General features: G+C 47.4%; 1 protein-coding gene across 3 annotated transcripts in view; it reads right to left on the bottom strand.

The window, feature by feature from the left end:
- Positions 1 to 19,746, bottom strand: part of Acan (aggrecan) — a 62,865-nt gene that overhangs the window by 17,987 nt on the left and 25,132 nt on the right. For 2 of the 3 annotated variants that reach the window (XM_034518531.2, XM_034518534.2), the window contains exons 2-11: positions 15,460 to 15,536; positions 12,766 to 13,149; positions 11,131 to 11,305; positions 9,279 to 9,406; positions 7,605 to 7,898; positions 6,171 to 6,575; positions 5,021 to 5,195; positions 4,720 to 4,847; positions 3,217 to 3,510; positions 368 to 580 (exon numbers count right to left, since the gene is read on the bottom strand). In XM_034518531.2, the coding sequence (XP_034374422.1) occupies positions 368 to 580; positions 3,217 to 3,510; positions 4,720 to 4,847; positions 5,021 to 5,195; positions 6,171 to 6,575; positions 7,605 to 7,898; positions 9,279 to 9,406; positions 11,131 to 11,305; positions 12,766 to 13,149; positions 15,460 to 15,529 (2,266 nt within the window). In that variant the 5' untranslated portion in view covers positions 15,530 to 15,536. The remainder of the gene's footprint in view (positions 1 to 367; positions 581 to 3,216; positions 3,511 to 4,719; positions 4,848 to 5,020; positions 5,196 to 6,170; positions 6,576 to 7,604; positions 7,899 to 9,278; positions 9,407 to 11,130; positions 11,306 to 12,765; positions 13,150 to 15,459; positions 15,537 to 19,746) is intronic. The other variant, XM_076936158.1, reaches the window with a different exon arrangement.

Genomic DNA, 19,746 nt, shown 5'->3' with positions numbered 1-19,746 from the left:
AGGACAGCAGGGCCAGGCGGTGCTGTTTATAAAGATGCCTTTCAAGCTGAGGTCCCTGTTACAGAGGACCTGAAAAGTAGAACAAGTCAAAACATTCCACCATTTGAAACATGGTTACATCCCTGTTTGCCTTGTTTTTATTGGTATTTTCAATACAACTTATATCTGAGTTTAGTGGTGAAGACCTGTCACTACTTAGGAGGCTGAGGTGGGGGATTCCAAGTTCAAGACATGACTGGGTAATATAGTGAGCTCAAGCCCCACTCTTACCAGGCTCCCTCCCTCACCTGAGCATTCCATAGCAGAAAGGAGTGTGGGGTTAGTGTATATGGCTTCAGGGCATACCACAGAGCCCAGCTATACCCACCTGGCAGTGGGGATGTGCCCACTGTGGTGTAGGCTGGTTCCCACTCAGTCTGTTTTTCTGGCTCAGTGGTGAAATATGGCACTTCTGTTGTCTCTGGCTCCAAGGGGACAGCATCCACAACAGGCCCTACCCGTGTGATGATCCAGTCCTCTATGTCAGAGGGCGACGTGGGTGTACCACCTTCTTTTCCTGGAGAGGGAGCCACTGACACACCTGTAGAAGATGTGGGAAGTGAGGTTCTGCCCTCTGACCGGAGTCCATTCTGCCTTGCCCTTCAGGGACAGAGGAGTAAAGGGACCCTGAGGTACACCTGGGCTGTACAAGAATCTTGCTAACCCACCCCAATCTCTAAGTCATCGAGACAGCTGTTTGGCATTTGTATTTACTGGATAATGGCACCATGTACCTGCTACCCCAGCAGCTTATGACAGAGTGTTCTGGGGTATCTCTTCCCCGCCGTCTACTATATATGCTGGACCTAAAACCTTTATGCTTACAAATATATTTTACCTTAACAGAGAAGAGATTCCATCTTACAAGTGGTGACTTGTTACTGTGACTTGCCCAAGGACAATGGGCAAATCTCTCAGTTCAAGATCTGTCATGATCCTGTCCACCTTGAAGGTAGAGCTAGGTTCTGAGTGTCAGTTCCCTAACCAGGGGGCTCATCTTTAGATTCCACACAGCCATTACAGCATTTGCAGTGGGCAGGATTCATAGACTAGGGGTAATTTCTGATTTAGGGGAAGCCAGCAACCTGGAGGAGGTCAGGGAGGAACCAGACTTCTCTACAGAATGACAAAGGTTTAAAGCCTGGCATGCCTTTAATCTCAGCACTTGGAGGCAGAGGCAGGCAGATCTCCATGAGTTTGAGGCCAGCCTGTTCTACATAGCAAGTTCTAGGACATCCAGAGCTACATAATGAGACCCTGTCTTAAAACAAACAGACAAACAAACAAGCAAAAAAGAGGCTTGAGTCCATTGAAGGCCTTGGGTGAGTGGTAGAAGTCATGGTTAGGAGTTTACTAGGAGGTGTACTGGTTTAACCTCTAATGCCCACTGTAATGACCGAGTCTGGACAAGGGCATCAGTAGCTCCCCTGGGAGGGGATTGGCCCTCTTAAATGAACTTTTGGGTTTTAATTAATTTATTCATTTTTTGAGATTAGTATGTTTCTATTTAGCACAAACTACCTTCAAAGTTGCGGTGATCCTGAAGGTTTAAAGAGACATCATGCTTTATTTTGGCATTTTTTTTTTTTTTTTTTGTCTTATTGATCTTTTGCTTCTTTGCTTTGATTTTCATTTTAGCAGTGTTTTATTGTTTGTTCATTTTTTTTTAACTTTATTTTGTGTGTGTTGGTGTTTTGTCTGCAAATATATCTGTGTGAGGGAGTTGGATACCCAGAAACTGGAGTTACAGACAGTTGTGAGCTGCCATGTGGGTGCTGGGAATTGAACCCTGGTCCTCTGGAAGAGTAAGCAGCCAGTGCTCTTAATCACTGAGTCATCTTTCCAGTCCTACCAGTCCTATTGTTTCATTCTTTTCTTTTAAAGAGAGAACAAACATAAAGTCAGGTGGGTAGGTAGTTGGGGAGGACCCGAGAGGGCAAAAATATGATCAAAATAAATGATAATAATTTTTAATAAAAAACAAAGGCAGACAATCAGAAAAAGATAATGCATAGTGAAATATATTGTTGTGTATGTTAATTTTAAGTTTTTAGTTAAAATTAAAATGTTAAAATTATACACATAAAAAAAAAATAAGGGGCTGGTGAGATGGCTCAGTGGTTAAGAGCACTGACTTGCTCTTCTGGAGTTCATGAGTTCAAATCCCAGCAACCACATGGTGGCTCACAACCATCTCTAATGGAATTCGATGCCCTCTTATGGGGTGTCTGAAGACAGCTACAGTGTACTTACATATAATAAATAAATAAAAACTTAAAAAAATAATAAGGCTCTCCCTATTGCCAGGCATGTTGTCCTATCACATGCCTGTATCTGAACACTAAGAAGTGAAGAAAGGAGAATCAGGAGTTCAAGGCCAGCCTTGGCTATGTGAGACTCTCAAAACACAAACAACAAATAAAGTGAAAAGATGTCCCTCTAAGACAGAGAAACTTGGAGGCCTTTAGTTAAAAGCGATCCTTTGGCCTGGCGAGATGGTTCAGTGGTTAAGTGTGTGTACGTCACTCACAGAGGACCTGAGTTTGAATCTCACAACTACCTGAAATTCACTTCCTTGGGTGTCTGATGCCTGTGGCTTCCAGGAGCACCTGGACTCACATGCACATACGTCCCCCCATACACATAATTAAAAATGGTAAAAAATAAATCTCAAAAAAATTTAAAATAATCCCGGATTCATAAGAAGTTGTATTGTCACTGAGTTTGATGTGTTGCGTTGAAGCCACAGCTCACAGTAGTTTACAATCTCCCTTCTGGTGGGTGCACTGTTACCCTATATGGATGCTGTGAGAATTGAACCAATCAGAGCCTAGCATGTCACTCTCCACCCTCTAAATGGTAAGGACGGCTGATACTATAGTGGTAGTGCCTCACAGTGTGGGTCAATCAAGCATGTAGCTGGCTGGTGCTTGACAGAGGACACCAGACTTATTTGATTACACTTATTACAAAGATATTTACAAGTTAGAAGAAAATTGACAAGAACATACAAATAAAACAGCATGCAACATTACACATAAACACACACAGAGTGTTTCAAATACACTACCCCAATTAATATTTGTATGTAACTCCCTTTGAAGTAGGAACCATTTGTCACTGTTTATAGAGGAAGCTGTAAGGGGTCCTCCCAGGCAGAAGGGGTGAATTCAGTACCTCGGAAGCAGAAGGCATGATGCTTGGACAGTGGGTCGGGGAGGCCGGTCTGGTTGGGATAGAGGTAGACAGTTCTCACGCCCGGTTTGTCCCCACCACAGGCAGGCCGAGGGGTGACGATGGGGTATCGGAGGGTGCCATCTGCCAGCCAGCCAGCATAGCACTTGTCCAGGCCCTGGCTCCAGGCAGCATAGAGCTGGCCAGTGGAGGCCAGGGTAGCATTTTGAGCTACACAGAAGGCCTGAGCTTCCTGGAAGGTGAACTGCTCGAGGCGTGTGACGAAGAACACTTCCCCTGGGGACAGAGGCAATGGCGGTGTGATGATTCATGTGTGTCACAGTCCTGTGCCCCCCACCCCCTACCCCGCTCTAGGGCAGAGCTCCTGGAACCCTCACCCTGCTCACCAGGGCTGTTCATATTCACCATATAGGAGTATGTGGCAGTACTCCGATAGTCCCCAGCCTTACTCAGTCACCCACTCCAGGCCCAAGGCAACACCCTTAGATCTCTTGGGATCTTGGGCAATAGAGACCAGCTTCTCCACTTTGTACTGAGTAGGAATTTCCTGGGTCATGGGACAGCCCTTGCTAAAGGAAGACCATGCCACAGTTGAGCTAGGCCAAGCTAGTCCATCTATGAGGAATTAGCTTCTATCCCCAAGACCCTCCTTTTTAGATTCTCCATTCACACCTATGCCCACTTCCCTTGACTAACAGTGGTGGTTCAGCTGGCAACCCCAGTCCCCCAAGCACTCTTAGCTCTCTGCTCTCTCATGGAGCTCAGTGACGGCTGTGGACCTGATTCTCATTCCTTTGGGGCTTCAGCACTCACATATTACCCATGGCCCAGTCTGGGTTAGGGAGATGGAAACTCATAGCTACCCAGCATTTATTTGTGCCAGGCACTTTTTAATAGGTCTCTACTAATACTTGGAAGATCCTCTAATATGAGTTTTAAGCATGTTTTACAGATGGGGGAACTGAGGCTTACAGAGGTTAAGTGAGTGGCCATGCTTAAACTGTTCCAGAACACTGGCATTTTCCGAATTGGGCTCAGTGGAGAGGCAGTTTGGTGACGTTCATGGCAATTAAAAGAAACGAGACAAAGCAGGTCTGTAGTTGAATAAGCTTGGGCAATGCTGAGTTGCAAAGAGTTAAAGAGGTTTTAAGCTGCAGGACTTCTCAGGGCCTTTGACTTGTTCGTGGGCACTGGGAGGGGTTGCCCAACATTTATTTATAATAAATGGATCAATTTAGCCACCATCAATTTAGTTCATCATGGCTTTCTGAAGGACCAATGTCACACTAAAACACAAGGGGGAAATCATATGAGCCTTTGGTGGAGAGAAGAACCTTGAATTAAAAGAGGTGAGGGGTGGGCCTGCTTTCTGCCTGGAAAACTGTGTGGGAGCAGGCCAGGGTGGGTGGTGACAATTCTATCCCTTCCTTCTGTGACTCTCCCTTAGTCCCTGCTGGTCTAGGGATGCAATAATACGGCCTGTACCTTCAAGCTTGTCCACGTAGCAGTAGACATCATAGGTTTCTGATGATGGGCGTACACCATAGGTCCTGACTCCTGGGCTGCTGTCCTTGTCACCCACACACGGAGTCCGTGGGCTCACAATGGGATATCTGTGAAAGAGGATGGGAAGGGGGTGAGGGGCTGTCCTTGGGGATAGGAAAGGCATATCTTACCCCTTACTAGTACACAAAATGCTGGCTGCCCACCCGCCCCCCTGTCCTGGGTGTTGTGTCAGGCTGGGGGCTTCTTGGTTGGGGCTGGAAATGGTAAGCTTGTCTTTTACCTGACGGTCTGGTCCTGCAGCCAGCCAGCGTCACACTGCTCATAGCCTGCCTCATAGGCAGCCTGGAGCTGCTCAGGAGAGGCAATCACTGCCCCGGTGTGCATGCAGGCCTGCTGTGCCTCCTCGAATGTCAGAGAGTATCTGGTGGAACCTGGGCGATAGTGGAATACAACTCCTGGAGGGAATGGAGAGGGGAGAAAGAAATGGAGGTAAGACAGATGCTCACGCAGGCTGTTCTAAGCTTAGCTCCCTCGTTTAGACATGATAGCTAGATCTGGGCAATTACACCTTGGTTTTACTTGGTGATATCATGAAGTCATGGCAGATAAATGTGTCATCCCGGGTGGGGACACCATCAAGACCATATACCAGAATGTAGATTTGCATTTGGGGATCAGCTGGGCTCTGTGCTGAGTGACATCCCTTCCCTGGGTATAGGAACATCACCCACCTAACCTAAGAGCTGCAAGTGTTTTCCAGAGAGAACCAGATATCAGGCCTTTCTTCTTTTCCTTCTCCTCCGTCTCCTTCTTCTTCTTGAGATAGAATCTTGCTATATAAACCATACTGGCCTTGAACTCACAACTCTTCTGCCTCACCCTCCCATTCTGGGATGCAGATATGTAGCATCACACCTGGTCTCTAGAACAGGTTTTGTGGGACAATGTGATTTCATTCAAGTGCTTAACTCAGCCACAACTGACCTAAATTAGCCACAGACAAAGTCTTAAAAAAGGGGACGTGGCTTTGATCCTATCAAACTCTATTCATGGGCACAGAAATTTGAACGTATTCTCATTACATAATTTTCACACATCACAAAATACCTTTCTCCTTTTAACTCCCCCCTTCCTCAATTATTTAGGACTGTGAGGCCCTGTCAGGTCACCGCTCCCTCAGGACAGTTGCGCTCAGCCTGTCCACTAAACTTGGTTGATTTTCTATCCTCGTGAGAGGGCAAGGCCAGGCAAGGCCATGGGGTCACCCAGAGCAATGGTTTTCAAGTGGGTCTATTTTGTGGTAAACCACACGGTGCTTTCTTCTGCTTGATATACAGCCTGTTTTCCACAGGTGGCTTCATCTGAGGTTAATAATTTGTGACCAAAGAGTAGACATAATTGCCCTACCTGTTCCTTGGAAGTGTACTTACCCCCTGGTAAGCGGGGCTGACCAGGGACTTCAGCTGTACCTGGGGAGATGGTCACTCGCACCACCAGATCCTCACTGGCGAAGGCAGTGGCAGAGTCCGGCCCACGTGTGGCTTCCCCAGGAAAGCCCCAGGGCCTGGTGGCTTCTTCAGTTCTCTCCTCAGCCTTAGGGAAGGCTGTGGTCCCCACTTCAGGGGCAAGTGTGAAGGCCTCCCCGGGCTCTGAGATAGTGGGGGACAGGCCAAAGATGGGCTTTGCAGTGAGGATCACATTGCCCCGGGCTTCTCCCTCCGTGATATTACGGGGCAGGGGCAGCTCCAAGTCAGGCCAGGTCACCGTCTGGATGGTGATGTCGTCTTCACCACCCACCCCGAAGAAGTTTTCTGGGATGTCTACAAAGTCTTCACCTGGGACAGGAGGCAATGACAGGCTTTAGTGCTTAGCTTAGGGCTGTTTTGAGGGGATGAGAACTGAATGTGCCCCATTTCCTTCTACTTGGCTGAAGCCAGGCACCTGGCCCTGCCCACTATAAGGACCTCAAGCATTTGAATTCTGTAACTCTTCCTTTCCCTTGGGATGGTTCCAAGCCTCCCACAGATGTCAAACTCTGTGAATGCTAGAATCCCTTATATAACTTCTGGGCCACTGCTGGAATCTTATGTCATTTTTTGGTTGCTATAATTCCTTATAGAGTATATGCACCATCTCCATAGCTGTTACAGTGTATTGTTTGAGTAACGATGGCAAGACAAATTCTGCACCTATCCAGTATAGATGCAATTAAATTATTAATAAGAGTCTGAGGTTGGTTGCATTTGTAGAAGCACTAGGCTCCTCATGGTATATTGATCAACTAGCTCACGGCTTATCGAATGAAATCAGTTCTTATTTCTGCCTCCCCACCAGCTGCTACTTTGCCTGCTCTGTGTTCCATGGGACAATGTGAATCGGTGAGGAAGGGAATCTTGCAGAGGTTCTTTGTGTAATTGATGCAGGCATTGTTGGAGAACTGCCTGCCTCACAGTCCTGGACAAATGAGGGGCTGGCAGACATCAGATAGTTATTAATAAAGAGAATATTTATGAGGGTAATACTTCCAAAGAGTGGTCAGATTATCAAAAAGAGAAGAGAGGCTTTTGGGAGAGAGGGTGTCCCTTTTCAGTATGACTGGGCTGTAGAAATAAAATAGGAAATGAGCTGTCATTGTATGGAAGAGCTGGGATTCGAACCCAAGACAGCAGCGGCTCAGAAGCATATACTTTAAATTCTGTTCTGTGTGGATCTGATGAAACAGGGCTGGATACATTAAGAAGCAGTGAAAACCGAAGACAGGATAAAAATATGGGGTTCAGGAACTTGGTGGTCCCTTCCCAAAACCTTATTGGGATCTGATTTCAGTGGTGAGAACCCCTTCCCACCTTCAGCCCCAGCCCCACCTGTGTAACAGATGGCGTCATAGCGGGATGAGGGATCAGGATAGCCTGTCTGGTTGGCGTGCAGATAGACAGTCCTTACACCCAGGAGGTTGCCTCCGCAGTTGGGCCGAGCCTTTGAGATGGGGTAGCGCACGCTGCGGTCAGCCAGCCAGCCAGCGCTGCACATGTCCATTCCGCCTTGCCAGGCCAGGTAGAGCTGGCCCGTGGTGGCCAACCGTGCCCCCAGCCTCCGGCACTCGTTGGCTGCCTCCTGGAAAGTGAATTTCTCCGGGGATGTGGCATAAAAGACCTCGCCTGTGAAGGACACATCACACTGGGTGAGGGTTTCACTCACATCCCAAGCTGCCCGTGTCCCCGAGAGTTCCACATCTTTTCTCGGAGGTTCATCTTTTTATCCTTGGTTCTACGTTAGTATCTCACGGCTTGTCTGTCACTCCTCACTCTCCATTCCTTCTGGAACTTTTGGGTAGGATGACACCAATCTCCTAACAAGGACCTCCTCCTTCCCCAAATTAAAAAAAAAAAAAAAAAAAAAAAAAGTGCTGCCAGAAGAGCAAGGAGTGGCGCAATCGTCAAATCAGAAGCCCCAGTGGTTGCTGTTCAACCTCCCACCACTAGGGGAGCTTTCCTTTAATACAGGTACTGCCCATTCCTAGGAAACCATCCCACATTTAAATTCTGATGAGAAAAGCAGACCTTACCTTTTAATCCCTTAGAGTACTGCCTTCCAGACCAGGGTCAGTAGTACCCAAAGAGGCCATTATAGGGTAATTTGGGGCCTGCTAGCTTTTAAACAATATTTTCTAAAACCTGGCAAGGTTGTGCTTGAGGATAGGGTGGAGTTGTCAGGAGTCTCTGATCACTTATTGGGTAGTTACAGGTGTCCTTGCTCAGTGGCGACTCAGACAAAAGGACTGTTTTGTATTTGTCTTGGGTTGGTCAAACATGGGGACACAAATGCTTGTTACTTAATAGAAGCTTTGGCTACTGAGATGAGAACTAGAAGGTGGCCATGTGGTAAGAAAGGTGGGGTATATCACTTCCAGCTTTTCTCCCAGGTGGAGGAGCTTGGGAGCTAGGAGGAGTATATTCAGAGAGTGTGCGGGGTTTCCAGAGAGGTAGATGGGAAAGGGGTGTCATCTACAGGCCAGGGTAACTCTATGTTAGAAATTAGTAGCGTTGTAAAAGAAAGAAACAACCCAGGTTTCTCTCTGAAACAACTCAACAAAAGGCGGAGGGTAGGACTTCAAGCTGGGGGCCAGGAAGTGGAGAAAGGGTTGCTGGGAAGTGTGTTTGTGTGTCTGTTGTGTCTGCCCCAGAGTGCATATGAATGGAGCCCAGGGTCTGCCGCTGATCATGCTGATCACCCCAGACCTCGATGGCACCATGGACCTTAAGATAGGGATGGCCTGGCCAGACATGCTAAGATCCTAGATAAGAGGGGCAGTCCCAGAGAACTTTGGAATTTGGGGTTTGGTGGTAGCACCAGATGGTTTGCAGATGCCTGTGTCACTGAGACCCTTCAAAGTGAATAGCACAGATTCCAGCAAGAGACCATTTCTTGAGAGGACTGAGGGAGAGCCGTGGCCCAGAGTTAGCCCTCTGTAGCTATCCCAAATGTGAGCATGGTGATAGGGATGGAAAAGGCATCTTGAAAGGAACCGGCTTTCTCACCTTCCATCTCTTCAGCGAAGCAGTACACATCATAGGTCTCGTTGGTGTCCCGGATTCCATAGGTTCTCACTCCAGGGAACTCATCCTTGTCACCATAGCAACCTTCTCGGGGAGTGTGGATGGGGTATCTATTGGGAAGTCAATGTGGGAGTGTGACACTAGGAACAGAGGGGACCCCAAAGTCACTGTTCTTATAGCCTTTGCCTCCATAGGGGGAGACAGAGGCATAAAACTACCTCTGTCCACGTCTGCTCTGCATGCCAGCTGCCCCTTCAGTCTCAATGCTGCTCACGAGTCTGGCTGCCTCTGCTACCAAGTGCTTTTGGTACCAAACACTCTCTCCCCAAAGACATTTTCCACGTAAAAGGCCAGAATTTTGTGGGTTTTGCAAACCATGGGTCCCTGTGGTGACCATTTGTACTGCAGCAGCATGGAGCAGTGAGTGAGTAACCAAGTGAGTGAGTAACCAAGTGAGTGTGGCTAGCTTTCAACACAATGGTATTTACAGAAACAAAGAACGGGTTGGTTTGCATTTGGCCACGGTGCCTACTTGGTACCACTTGAGTCTATGTCCACTAAGTGAAGCAGGGCCTGGACTCTATTTACACTTGAACTAAGGTCCAGAAATGTTAACTGATTTGGTGACAGACGTACAGCTTCTAAATTCCAGGGCTGGAATTTGAGCCTAGCTCTTCTTGAGGCCCCATATGTACACTCTTGCCATATTAGACTGTTGTCCAACTTATTTTTTTGTTTATCTCCTAATTTTTGTAGAAAGTGCCCGCCCCAGTTAGCTTCAGCTGTTAACTTGACACAGTCTAGAGTCATCTGAAGGGGGTCTCAGTTGAGGGCTGCTCAGATTAGCTTGTGACCAGGGCTGTGAGGTCTTGAGCTTTGATCGATGTAGAAGAGCCCAGCCTACCATGGATGACAGGTGGGCCTGGGATGTGTAAGAAAGCTAATTGAGCATGAGCCTGTGGGTGAGCCAGACTGTGAGCCACAAGCAGCATTCTTGCATGCTTCCTAACTCCAAGTGTTTCTGCCCTCACTTACCTCAGTGATGGAGCGTGACCTGGAAGAAGACGCTTGACTAAATTCTTTCCTCCCCAACTTGCTTTTGATCAGTGTTTAATCTCAGCAGCAGAGGTGAAACTGTAACAGTGCTGTGTGAACTTGGGACCTAAGATCCCCTAGCCTGTTCCAGCTTGTACAGTTCTTTTCCTGTGGGCCAGCTTTGGGGCTAGCCTTAGGATGCAAGTAGGTTAGACAGTCTGTCTTCACAGGCTCACTGTACTGTACTGGGATGCTTGAGGCAGGCCTCTATCTGCTCTACTTTGCCATGTGGCTCCTAGAACTCACTCAGAAAAGATGTTTCTAGACACTTGATTTATGTATGTCTCGTCTTACCAAAAAGAGGATATAAATAGGCAGGCAATATATTTATATATATTATGCAATATATAATTATAATATGTATTATAATGTAATATATACTATATTAACAGACAATATAAATAAAAAAGCAATAAACAGAAATAAGTAAAACTCCAAGTTAAAAACTGACAAGCCAGAAACAAAGAAACACCAAGAGGAAAAACAGGCAAGCAGAGTGGTGGAGTTCAGAATAAGACCGCATGTATTGTCTTCTCCTGGGGGAGTGAATAATAGGGACCTAGGATGGGACACTGGGTATGTATGTTGATAAGGCTGGACCCTAGACTGGCCAGAGGATCTTGTTTGTACCAGTTCAGTGCAGGTCATTGTCCCATCCCATTGTCTGCTTCATTTTGCTAGGCCTCTGGTACCTGGCCCTCAGCTCTGACAGTTTTTCTTCTGGGGGTCGGGGTCTCACCTGACTGTCTGGTCAGCCAGCCAGCCTGCATCGCACTGGTGGAAGCCATCCTCATAGGCAGCCTGCAGTTGTTCCGGGGTGGCGATGATGGCGCTGTTCTGTAGACAAGCCCGCTGTGCTCTGTCAAAGTCCAGCGTGTAGCGTGTGGAAATAGCTCTGTAGTGGAACACAATACCTGTGGGACACATGGACCAGAGGGAGAGCAAGTTAGGAGTGAGTTCTGGTTATTGAAACCCTTGAGAAATGGTGACAAAAATCCAGGGGACCTTGGCCACTATCTGGTTCAGGCTGACATAGGTCTCTTCTTTGAATGTTTATTATAATTGCTTTTATCAGTTTGAGAATTTTACACATACTTAAAACATATTTTGATTACATGTACCCCAACTTCTTTCCCTGACTCCCTCCAGTTCTACCCCTAACTCTCCACCCCTCCTACTGAGTCCTTGTGCTGCCCGTGTACTCCTGGTGTGGGGTCATCTATTGGAGTGTGGCCAACCTACCAGGGGCACTTCCTCCCCCAGAAGCCATCAGGTCAGCACCCAATAGAGCCTCAGCTACTGAATTGTGTTCTTGCTGGAACTGTCTCCTCTCCACTTCACCCCGCTACCTTAACAGGGTGCTCACCCACCACCCCCACAAGGCATTCCTTTTAAAACACATATAATAATTCTGACAATAAAACAGTTATTGGAATGAAGGCAAAAAAAAAAAAAAAACCTGTCTCCTTGTGATTTTCTTTTTGTCACCCCAGGACCCTCTAATCCATTCCCTGCCACCAATACAGGGAATGAGACATTGAAGGTTCCAGGTCTCCAGTAGCTCAGGAGACATCCTAAGGAGACCTCTTAGAGACAAAGGAGACCAGGAAGTGAATCTTTGGTCATTTCTTTGACCTCTGAAGCTGAGAATAAAGGGTGGAGGAGGGGGCAGGGAAGATTCCTGGATGATGTGTTAGGAACCCACTTTCTCTCATTTCTAGGGTCACAGCAGAGACATGCCATTCACCTCATCTGCTTAGGTGCAAAATGAGCACACTTACAAGGCCCGCCGCTGTGAGGTAAGAGACATAGCTCTGGGTATGTCTGTGAGGGTTTAACTGGAGAGGGAAGACCCACCCTGAAGGTAGGTGGTACCATCCCATGGTCTGGGGGCCCAGAGTGAAGAAAAAAAAAGACAAAGGGGAAAGTGAGCTGGGTGAGGACTCAGATCTGTCTTTCTGCCTCCTGACTGTCGAAGCTGTATGATCACCTGCCTCATACTCCTACTGTCATCTTGTCCCCACCATAGTGGACTGTATCCCCTCAAACTGTGAGCCAAGAGTAACACCTTCCTCCCTCATATGGGCTCCTGTATCCAGTCACAGCAGCAAGAAAAACTGATATACCCAGTAAGTGAAAGATCGTTGGCAAACAAGCTGCCAATACCAGGATGTATTTATGTGACCCACTCCTAGAGTCCCAATCCCACAGAGAACAGCATTTGCCAGTCAGTCCCACAATAGGGGATGATAAGGAGAAAATGGGTATGCAGAGGGACTGAGAGGGAGAGCTAGTCACCAAGGTCCACACTGCTGAGGACATCATTCTAGTTCTTTTTATAGGCAACATGGTGTCCCAGAGGGAGGCCCTTCACCTTTTACAATGACCTCCAAGGTGGCTTCGCTGTCCTCGATGCCGTGCATCACTTCACATCGATAGATCCCAGAGTCATTGGAGCGAAGGTTCTGGATTTCCAAGGTGGCATCGCTGGGGATGGCTGGATAGTTGGGGAGTGACACCTTGTCTTGGTAGATGCTGTTGACTCGAACCTGTCCTTCCGTGGCCACCAAGAGTACCACCTCTTTTTCTTTGGAAACACGGCTCCACTTGATTCTTGGGGTGAGGGGGGCAGTGGAGGGGGCAGTGGTCACAGGATGCATGGGGTCGATGAAGTAGCAGGGGATGGTGAGGGAAGTCCCTAGGAGGACCTTCAGTGGGGATGGCTGAGGGATGCTCACGCTCAGTGAGTTGTCATGGTCTGTGAGGGAAGGGTGGGAGGCAGACAAATGTGTTAGGAATTAGACTGCAAGTCTCTGCTTCCCTCCCCCAGGCCTGGAAATGCAGCCATCCAAGAGGCGCACATCCAGCCCACCATGTGGGAACCTGGGGATTCCCAGGGAGCCTCACAATGCCCTCTCCAGAGCAGTATCTCTGAAGACCTCTGGTCTCCCCACCCTAAGACAAAATTCAGAGCCAAAAAAGAATTCCAGAAGAGCATGAGAGAGACCCCAAACTTTAGACACCTAGAGGGGATGCCAACCCATAGATAAACAGGACCCCCATTCTTAGAGTCGTGATATGCTTAATTCTGAGATTTTAGAAAAATATACTGGAGTATTATTTTGGATATGACAAATTCTCCACAAAAAGTTTATGTGTGGATGGTTTGGCAGTGTTATGAGAGGTGACTGGATTGGGATGTGCTGCCTCATTGGAGGGAGATAAATGACTGCAGGTGTGACTTTGAAAGGGATATCTTGTTCACAGCCTCGCCCCCAGTCTCTCTTCCTCCTTGTCTGTCTCTGCCTTTCTTTTTGTCTCTCTTCTCTGTCTCTGTCTGTCTCTCTCTCTTTCTGTCTCTGTGTGTCTCTTTCTCTGTCTCTGTCTCTGTCTCTCTCTGTGTGTCTGTTTCTCTCTCTCTCTGTCTCTTTCTGTGTCTCTGTCTCTCTCTCTGTCTCTCTCTCTCTCTCTCTCTCTCTCTCTCTCTCTCTCTCTCTCCAGGCAAACACGAGGTGAACTTCTCCCCTCCACTGTACCTTCAGGCATGATGTTTCTGCCTTTCCACAGACAAGCTGTTTTCCTGAGACATTTTCTCATAGAGGCAGAGACTGTTATACATTGGGTGTAATAATTATTAGAATTACAAAATTCTCCATGGCCATCAAACTTGAGACACAGAACTTCAAAGATAGATATATCCCATTCTGGGAGGTCTGCTTTGGGCTTTAATTGGACCTTGTAGAAGGGCAAGTCTTAGTTTTGGGTTTTTTTTTTTTTTGTTTTGTTTTTTGTTTTTTTTGTTTTTGTTTTTTGTTTTTTTTTTTTTTTTGTTTTTTTTTTTTTTTTCCTGAAGAGTCAGATCTGGAAGTATGGGACTGGGTAGGACCAGACAACATAAAAATTATGGAGTGTGTCAATAGAGAAGACACAGTGTTTCCTGAATTCTGTTGGAGTGGGAGATTAACAGCCTTCCACACAGCACCTTTCATGGCAGATCTTAAATTTTAGAACCCTTCCTTTCAAGGGATGCTACAGGTTGAAATAAAGATGTTTAGGATGGTTGTGGGAGGTGGAGACATAGCAGGGTAAGGACAGGGGAGCCAGGAATGTCTGCAGTCCAGCCTGGACCTTTTGATGTCTGGACAGATTCCACCATCTCTCCACAAACACCTCCATCTTCTGCCCAGCCCTGACACCACTGGCCACAGCCTGGCTCTGTAGTAGTGGTCCTCAGGGGATAGTCAGAGGCCACTGCTGAGGCCAACTTGGTGGTTGTCAAAGCTCTCAGCCAACCCTAGTGGACTGTTTTGCTGATGTGGATACATCTCCCCAGGTGATGGCTAGGGTCTGACTATTCATGGGTCTGTGAGCATCACTGGAGGTCCAGATAACCACATCTACATATTCAAAAGCTGTGAATCAGGCCGGTATGTGAGTGAATAAAATACTGTGTGTCTTTCCATTTGACCATGGAAATTTTTTTCTAAGACTCTGAAGTCCTGGAGTTTTGCATTGGCATACAGTGAATTGGGGGAAGGGAGGGTGCCCAAGTCTCCTCTTGTTCCCACTACCATGAGCAAGCCTTCTCTTATCCCCTTCCCCCCACTGTTTGGGAGGTCTCATAGACTGTTCAGCCCTTGACTCCCAGATCCCCACACCATGTGTAAAGTTCTTCACATGTCTCTTGAGTCAGGGGTGGGGAGCTCACACCAGGCCTGTGCCCCCACTTCTAGAGGAAAACCAGTCTTTTCAACATTGCTCCTCAGGTTCTTTTCTCCTCTTTGGTTCCCCACGCTCCCCCTCAGGTTCCCCATGTCTTCTCTCTACCCCATTCACACTGTGCAGTGGTTCTGGATGAGATCCCGAGCGTTCTGTGAAGGAGGCTGAGCAACTCTCCTTGCTGAGGGCATTCAGGAGTAGATGCATTTGTAGCAGGTTTTGTGTGTGTGTGTGTGTGTGTGTGTGTAAGAAGAGGGAGCAGGGACTGTGTCACAAAACAAAGTTGTATCCTGTACTCGGAACCCAGCACCCTACTAAATAAAGGAGCCATGCATGGAATTGTTCTCACCTGGAACTTCTTCTGAGATCACTGCAGCAATGACCCTCAGAGTCACAAAGACCAAGAGTAAAGTGGTCATAGTTCAGCTGGAAGAGATAGCAGACAGGTTAGGCACAGGATAGTTAAGGAAGAGATACTGTGATAAAATTCATGCCCATGACTCTGAAATCACATCGCATAGTAGGAGGTTGCCATGATTAGGACAGTGTTTTCAATTAAGAATCCTTTCCTCAGAACCCTTCAACCTTCCTTGGCTTAATTCCAAGATGGTTGGTACATTGGTCCTCCATCTTCTAGCCAGTGGAGACTCGTCCTAATGAATTCCTGTGGTAGCTAATGATACACGACAGGTGAACCATAGATGCTTACACACTGTTCTGCATCTATCTGGGGGGGGGGGATTTGCATAAACACTGGAATCTGTAGACCTGGATGGCTTCCCCTCTGCAGTATGGGTGTGTCACAGCCAACCACCTGAAGGCTTAAATAACAACAACAACAACAACAACAACAACAACAACAACAACAACAACAAAATGACCCTGTCTAGATGGAGAGAGACTTCTTCCCTGATGGCCTTTCAGCTGATTTTCTCCTCCCTTTGGGCTTGACCTGAAACATCAGCTTTTGCTGAGGGCTTGAACATGTGGAGCTTTAAACTGAAGATGGGCAGCCATCTGCCCTGGCCTCCTTGTGAGTCTCTGCAGCTCTGGGGACCCACAGCCTCCACTTGCATTGTCTTATTCTCTCCCTCTCTCTCTCTGACACACACAGAGAAGCAGAGTCATGCAAGGGGATGTCCTTGGATGAAATGATTGGTCAATGGTGGAACACACATAGAACAATAAGATTATAGTGGAGATGAAAAACTCCCCATTGCCTGGAGACATTGTACTGTTGCAGTGCAACACAGTTCTCACCTGTCTGCAACGATGACGGTGCAAACCAATCTACTGCATGCCAATCATATAAGAGTATGGGGAACATAATTATGTATATAGTGCATGAGACTTGGTCATGTCAATAAATGGTGGTTACAATGTATTTCCTATACTATACTTTGTGTCATTATTTTAGCATCCATTACTGCTTATCAAAAACATTATAATTGAGACAGTCTACCATAGACTCGCTAAGCAGCCCCAGTCCCTTAGCATTTATGGTGGTGCATCTTAATTGCATCAAGAGGCCACGCAGAGGGTTAGGGTGTGGTTCAGTGCTCACATGTTTTCCCAGCATGCTTGATACCCAGTGACTCACATGTACACACAGGAACACACTTGCGCACATATACACATGTAGCAGTGGCTGTGCTGAGTGACTCAACCACTTAAGATAGGCTCAACCACATTAAAGACATGAAAGAGGGAGAGAGAGAAGGGAAGGAAGAGGGAGGAAGCAGGACTGAAGATTGGTAGAGGAAGAGATGGGGAAAGAAAGAGGGGAGGGAGAGAGGAAGTAAAAGGGAGGAGGGGGAAGGGAGAGAGAAGGAAGGAGGTGTGGGGAGAAAGGAAAGATGGGAGAGTTGTTTCTTTAAAGAACCCTAATATGACCCTTCAGATGCAGAGAAATGACAAACGATATAACTTCCCTGATGGAATCTGGGGATGACACACCCACTTCAAATTCAGGATGAATATTTTAGTAAGGATCATGTGTCAAGGTTTTAGGCAGGATTCAAGGCCCTGGCTAGAATCAGGAAGGCAGCTCTTGATCTCGCTGTGAGATAAACAATTTATACCAAGTAGTGAGAACCTAGGACTCCTGTGGCCATGTGATTAGACAGCAAGCTTTCCTGAATGTCGTCAGTTGGCCAGTTGCAGTTTATGTACACAGATCTGTTGCAACCACCACTCAAAACTCTCCCCTGAACCGTAGGGACTCCCATCTCCAGCCAGCAAGAATACCTGAATTCATCGAGTCATCATCTGGAGCAGTGGCCTTCAGCCAGCTGCATGTAGAAACAGTCTGAAGCTTGTGGTATCACTGCCCTGGAGGGTACACAACTGTGCCACACAAACCTTCTGAGACCTGCACTGTGTGACTTTGTGCCCCACGTTCAGAGGCAGCAGTATTTGCTTTTGGTCTAAGAAGAAGAAAGGAAGCCTCGGGGATGGGGCAGTGGCAAAGGACAGAAGGGGTCTGCAGCCACAGAGAGTGTCCTTCATGGAGACAGGACCCCAGCTGGCCTCCACATCTCAACCTCAGCTCCGTCAGAGTCAGACAGTCCAGCAGGTGTCGCTCTCTGCTTAGTTACCATAGGCTGGTCTGGGACAATGCAGGGCATCAAGATTGTAGGGTGGAGACACTGACATTTCCCTTCAGGGGTGCCCGGGGTGGAGCAGTCTGGGCCCAGGACAAGGTGACTCTTTCCGGTCTCTGGAGTTTGGCATTTTTGACCATCCATCCTCTACCGATGCCTGAGAAATGAAAGACCTGTCTGTGAGGCTGAGGGCGTAGAGACACATCACCCCCATGCTGTAGGAAGTCTGGAAAGTTCCAGAGTTCTGAGAAATGGTCCCTTGCTTCTCCTTAGGGATTTTCTGACTTAGATACTAACCTTAAAAAATAAATTTCTGGGGCCTCAGGTCTGGCACTTGGAGGAGACACAAGCTGGAGAGGGGTTCTTGTTCAAGATCAGTCTACCAATCAGGGCTAGGAAATGGTTTCCTGGGGTGGGGGGCGGTCAAGGAAGATCACCCTGAGGTGTGTTTGCAGAGGGACCTTTACCCAAGACCCAGACACAAAGCTAGCCTGTTCCTTCCTCAGAATACCCTTCACTTGGAAGTCTTGTGTATGTTTCGGAGTTGTGTTTCTCCCCTCGCTCTCGGAACAAGCTGGACATTGTCTGCGGTGCAATGGTGCTCTGTGGGGCTTGGGCTGGCTCTGTTTTTCTCCCTGGCCTAGACCAGGAAATGTGAAGGAATGAAAGGGAGGGGGCTGGTGCGGCGTGGGCAGCAAAACTAATTTTATTTCTTCTTCTTAAAAACTTTGGGATAGAATTATCGCAATAAACATGCTCTTGTATTGGTGTGTGTTTTCTCAGTTGTAAAGAAAATAGGGAGCAATTCCATTCTGTCTGGGTTCCAAGCCTCTCAGAGACTCAGTGAGGCTTTTATGCAAGGATACTGACTTTGCCAGCCCACACTCACTCGTGGACAGAGGGACCTTTCTCAATGGGAAGGAAAGTGAGGCCGTGGGAAGGGATGGCATATGGAGGGCATTGAGGATGGGGATATGAGAGGAAGGCCTGCAATGGACAGCAGTGGGGGCTCAGAGGCATGGGGGATGGCCCAGCAGAAAGCCCCAGAATCCCTGTGTGCCTAGCATTGACCAATTGTTAGAAAACTTGACCAGGAAAAGCAAGCTCCTGCTTTTCAGCACTCTGTCTGTCTGTCTGTCTGTCTGTCTGTCTGCCTGTCTGTCTGTGTGTTTCTGTCTTTCTCTGTGTATGTGTGCCTGCTTGCATGCATGTGCATATGTGTCTGTCTGTCTTTGTGTGTATGTCTCTGTATGCGTGTGCCCATGTGTTTGTGTGCAAGTGTGGTCCATAGTTGGAGGCAGGGACTTAATCAGATCATGTCATTGAAAGTGTAGCTCATTCTCTCATTCTAAATTTCTTTTTTTAGCAGATCTGTCAAGACTCAGACTCAGGTCCTGGCCTTGCTGGGTCACTTACTGACTATTAACACAAGACCTGTTCTTGCTGTTTCACAGATGGAGTGAGACGTCTTGCCAGCCAGTTCTTCTCATCTGGGCTGGGCACTGTGCCTTTGGCACTGTACCCATACAGGCTGTAGTATCAGTAGGGACCCACCAGTGCCACTCTCTCCCACCACCTACTTGTCAGCCTGTGTGAAACACTTAGAACCTGTGGGTTGGAAGTGATGAAAATGGTTGTGGGAGAAGAGGCTTCCTACCTGACAGGAGGATCGGACTAGGTGACTTTCCATAAAGAACAAAACTGTTTTCATTTCAAAGGCAACACCACCGCCCTTCCAAAAGCCAGAGAAACAAGAAACAGGGGGAAGAGGAGGAGGAGGAAGAAGAAGATGAAGAGGAGGAAGAGAAAGAGGAGGAAGAAGAGGAGGAGGAGGAGGAAGAGGAGGAGGAAGATGAGGAGGAAGAAGAGGAAGAAGAAGAGGAAGAAGAGGAAGAAGAGGAAGAGGAGGAAGAGGAGGAAGAAGAATCATAGTTCTCCTGCATCCCAATTATTTTTGTTTGTTTTTGGTTTCTTTTTTGTTTTTGTAATCACCATCTTTTTGTAATCTATCTTCTGTTTCCACAGAACCCAGC

This window comes from Arvicanthis niloticus, chromosome 1, assembly GCF_011762505.2.
Source record: "Arvicanthis niloticus isolate mArvNil1 chromosome 1, mArvNil1.pat.X, whole genome shotgun sequence".
In the NCBI taxonomy this organism is placed as follows: Eukaryota; Metazoa; Chordata; class Mammalia; order Rodentia; family Muridae; genus Arvicanthis; species Arvicanthis niloticus.
The sequence above is the reverse complement of the archived record's forward strand: the minus strand, read 5'-3'. Positions and strand labels throughout refer to the sequence as shown.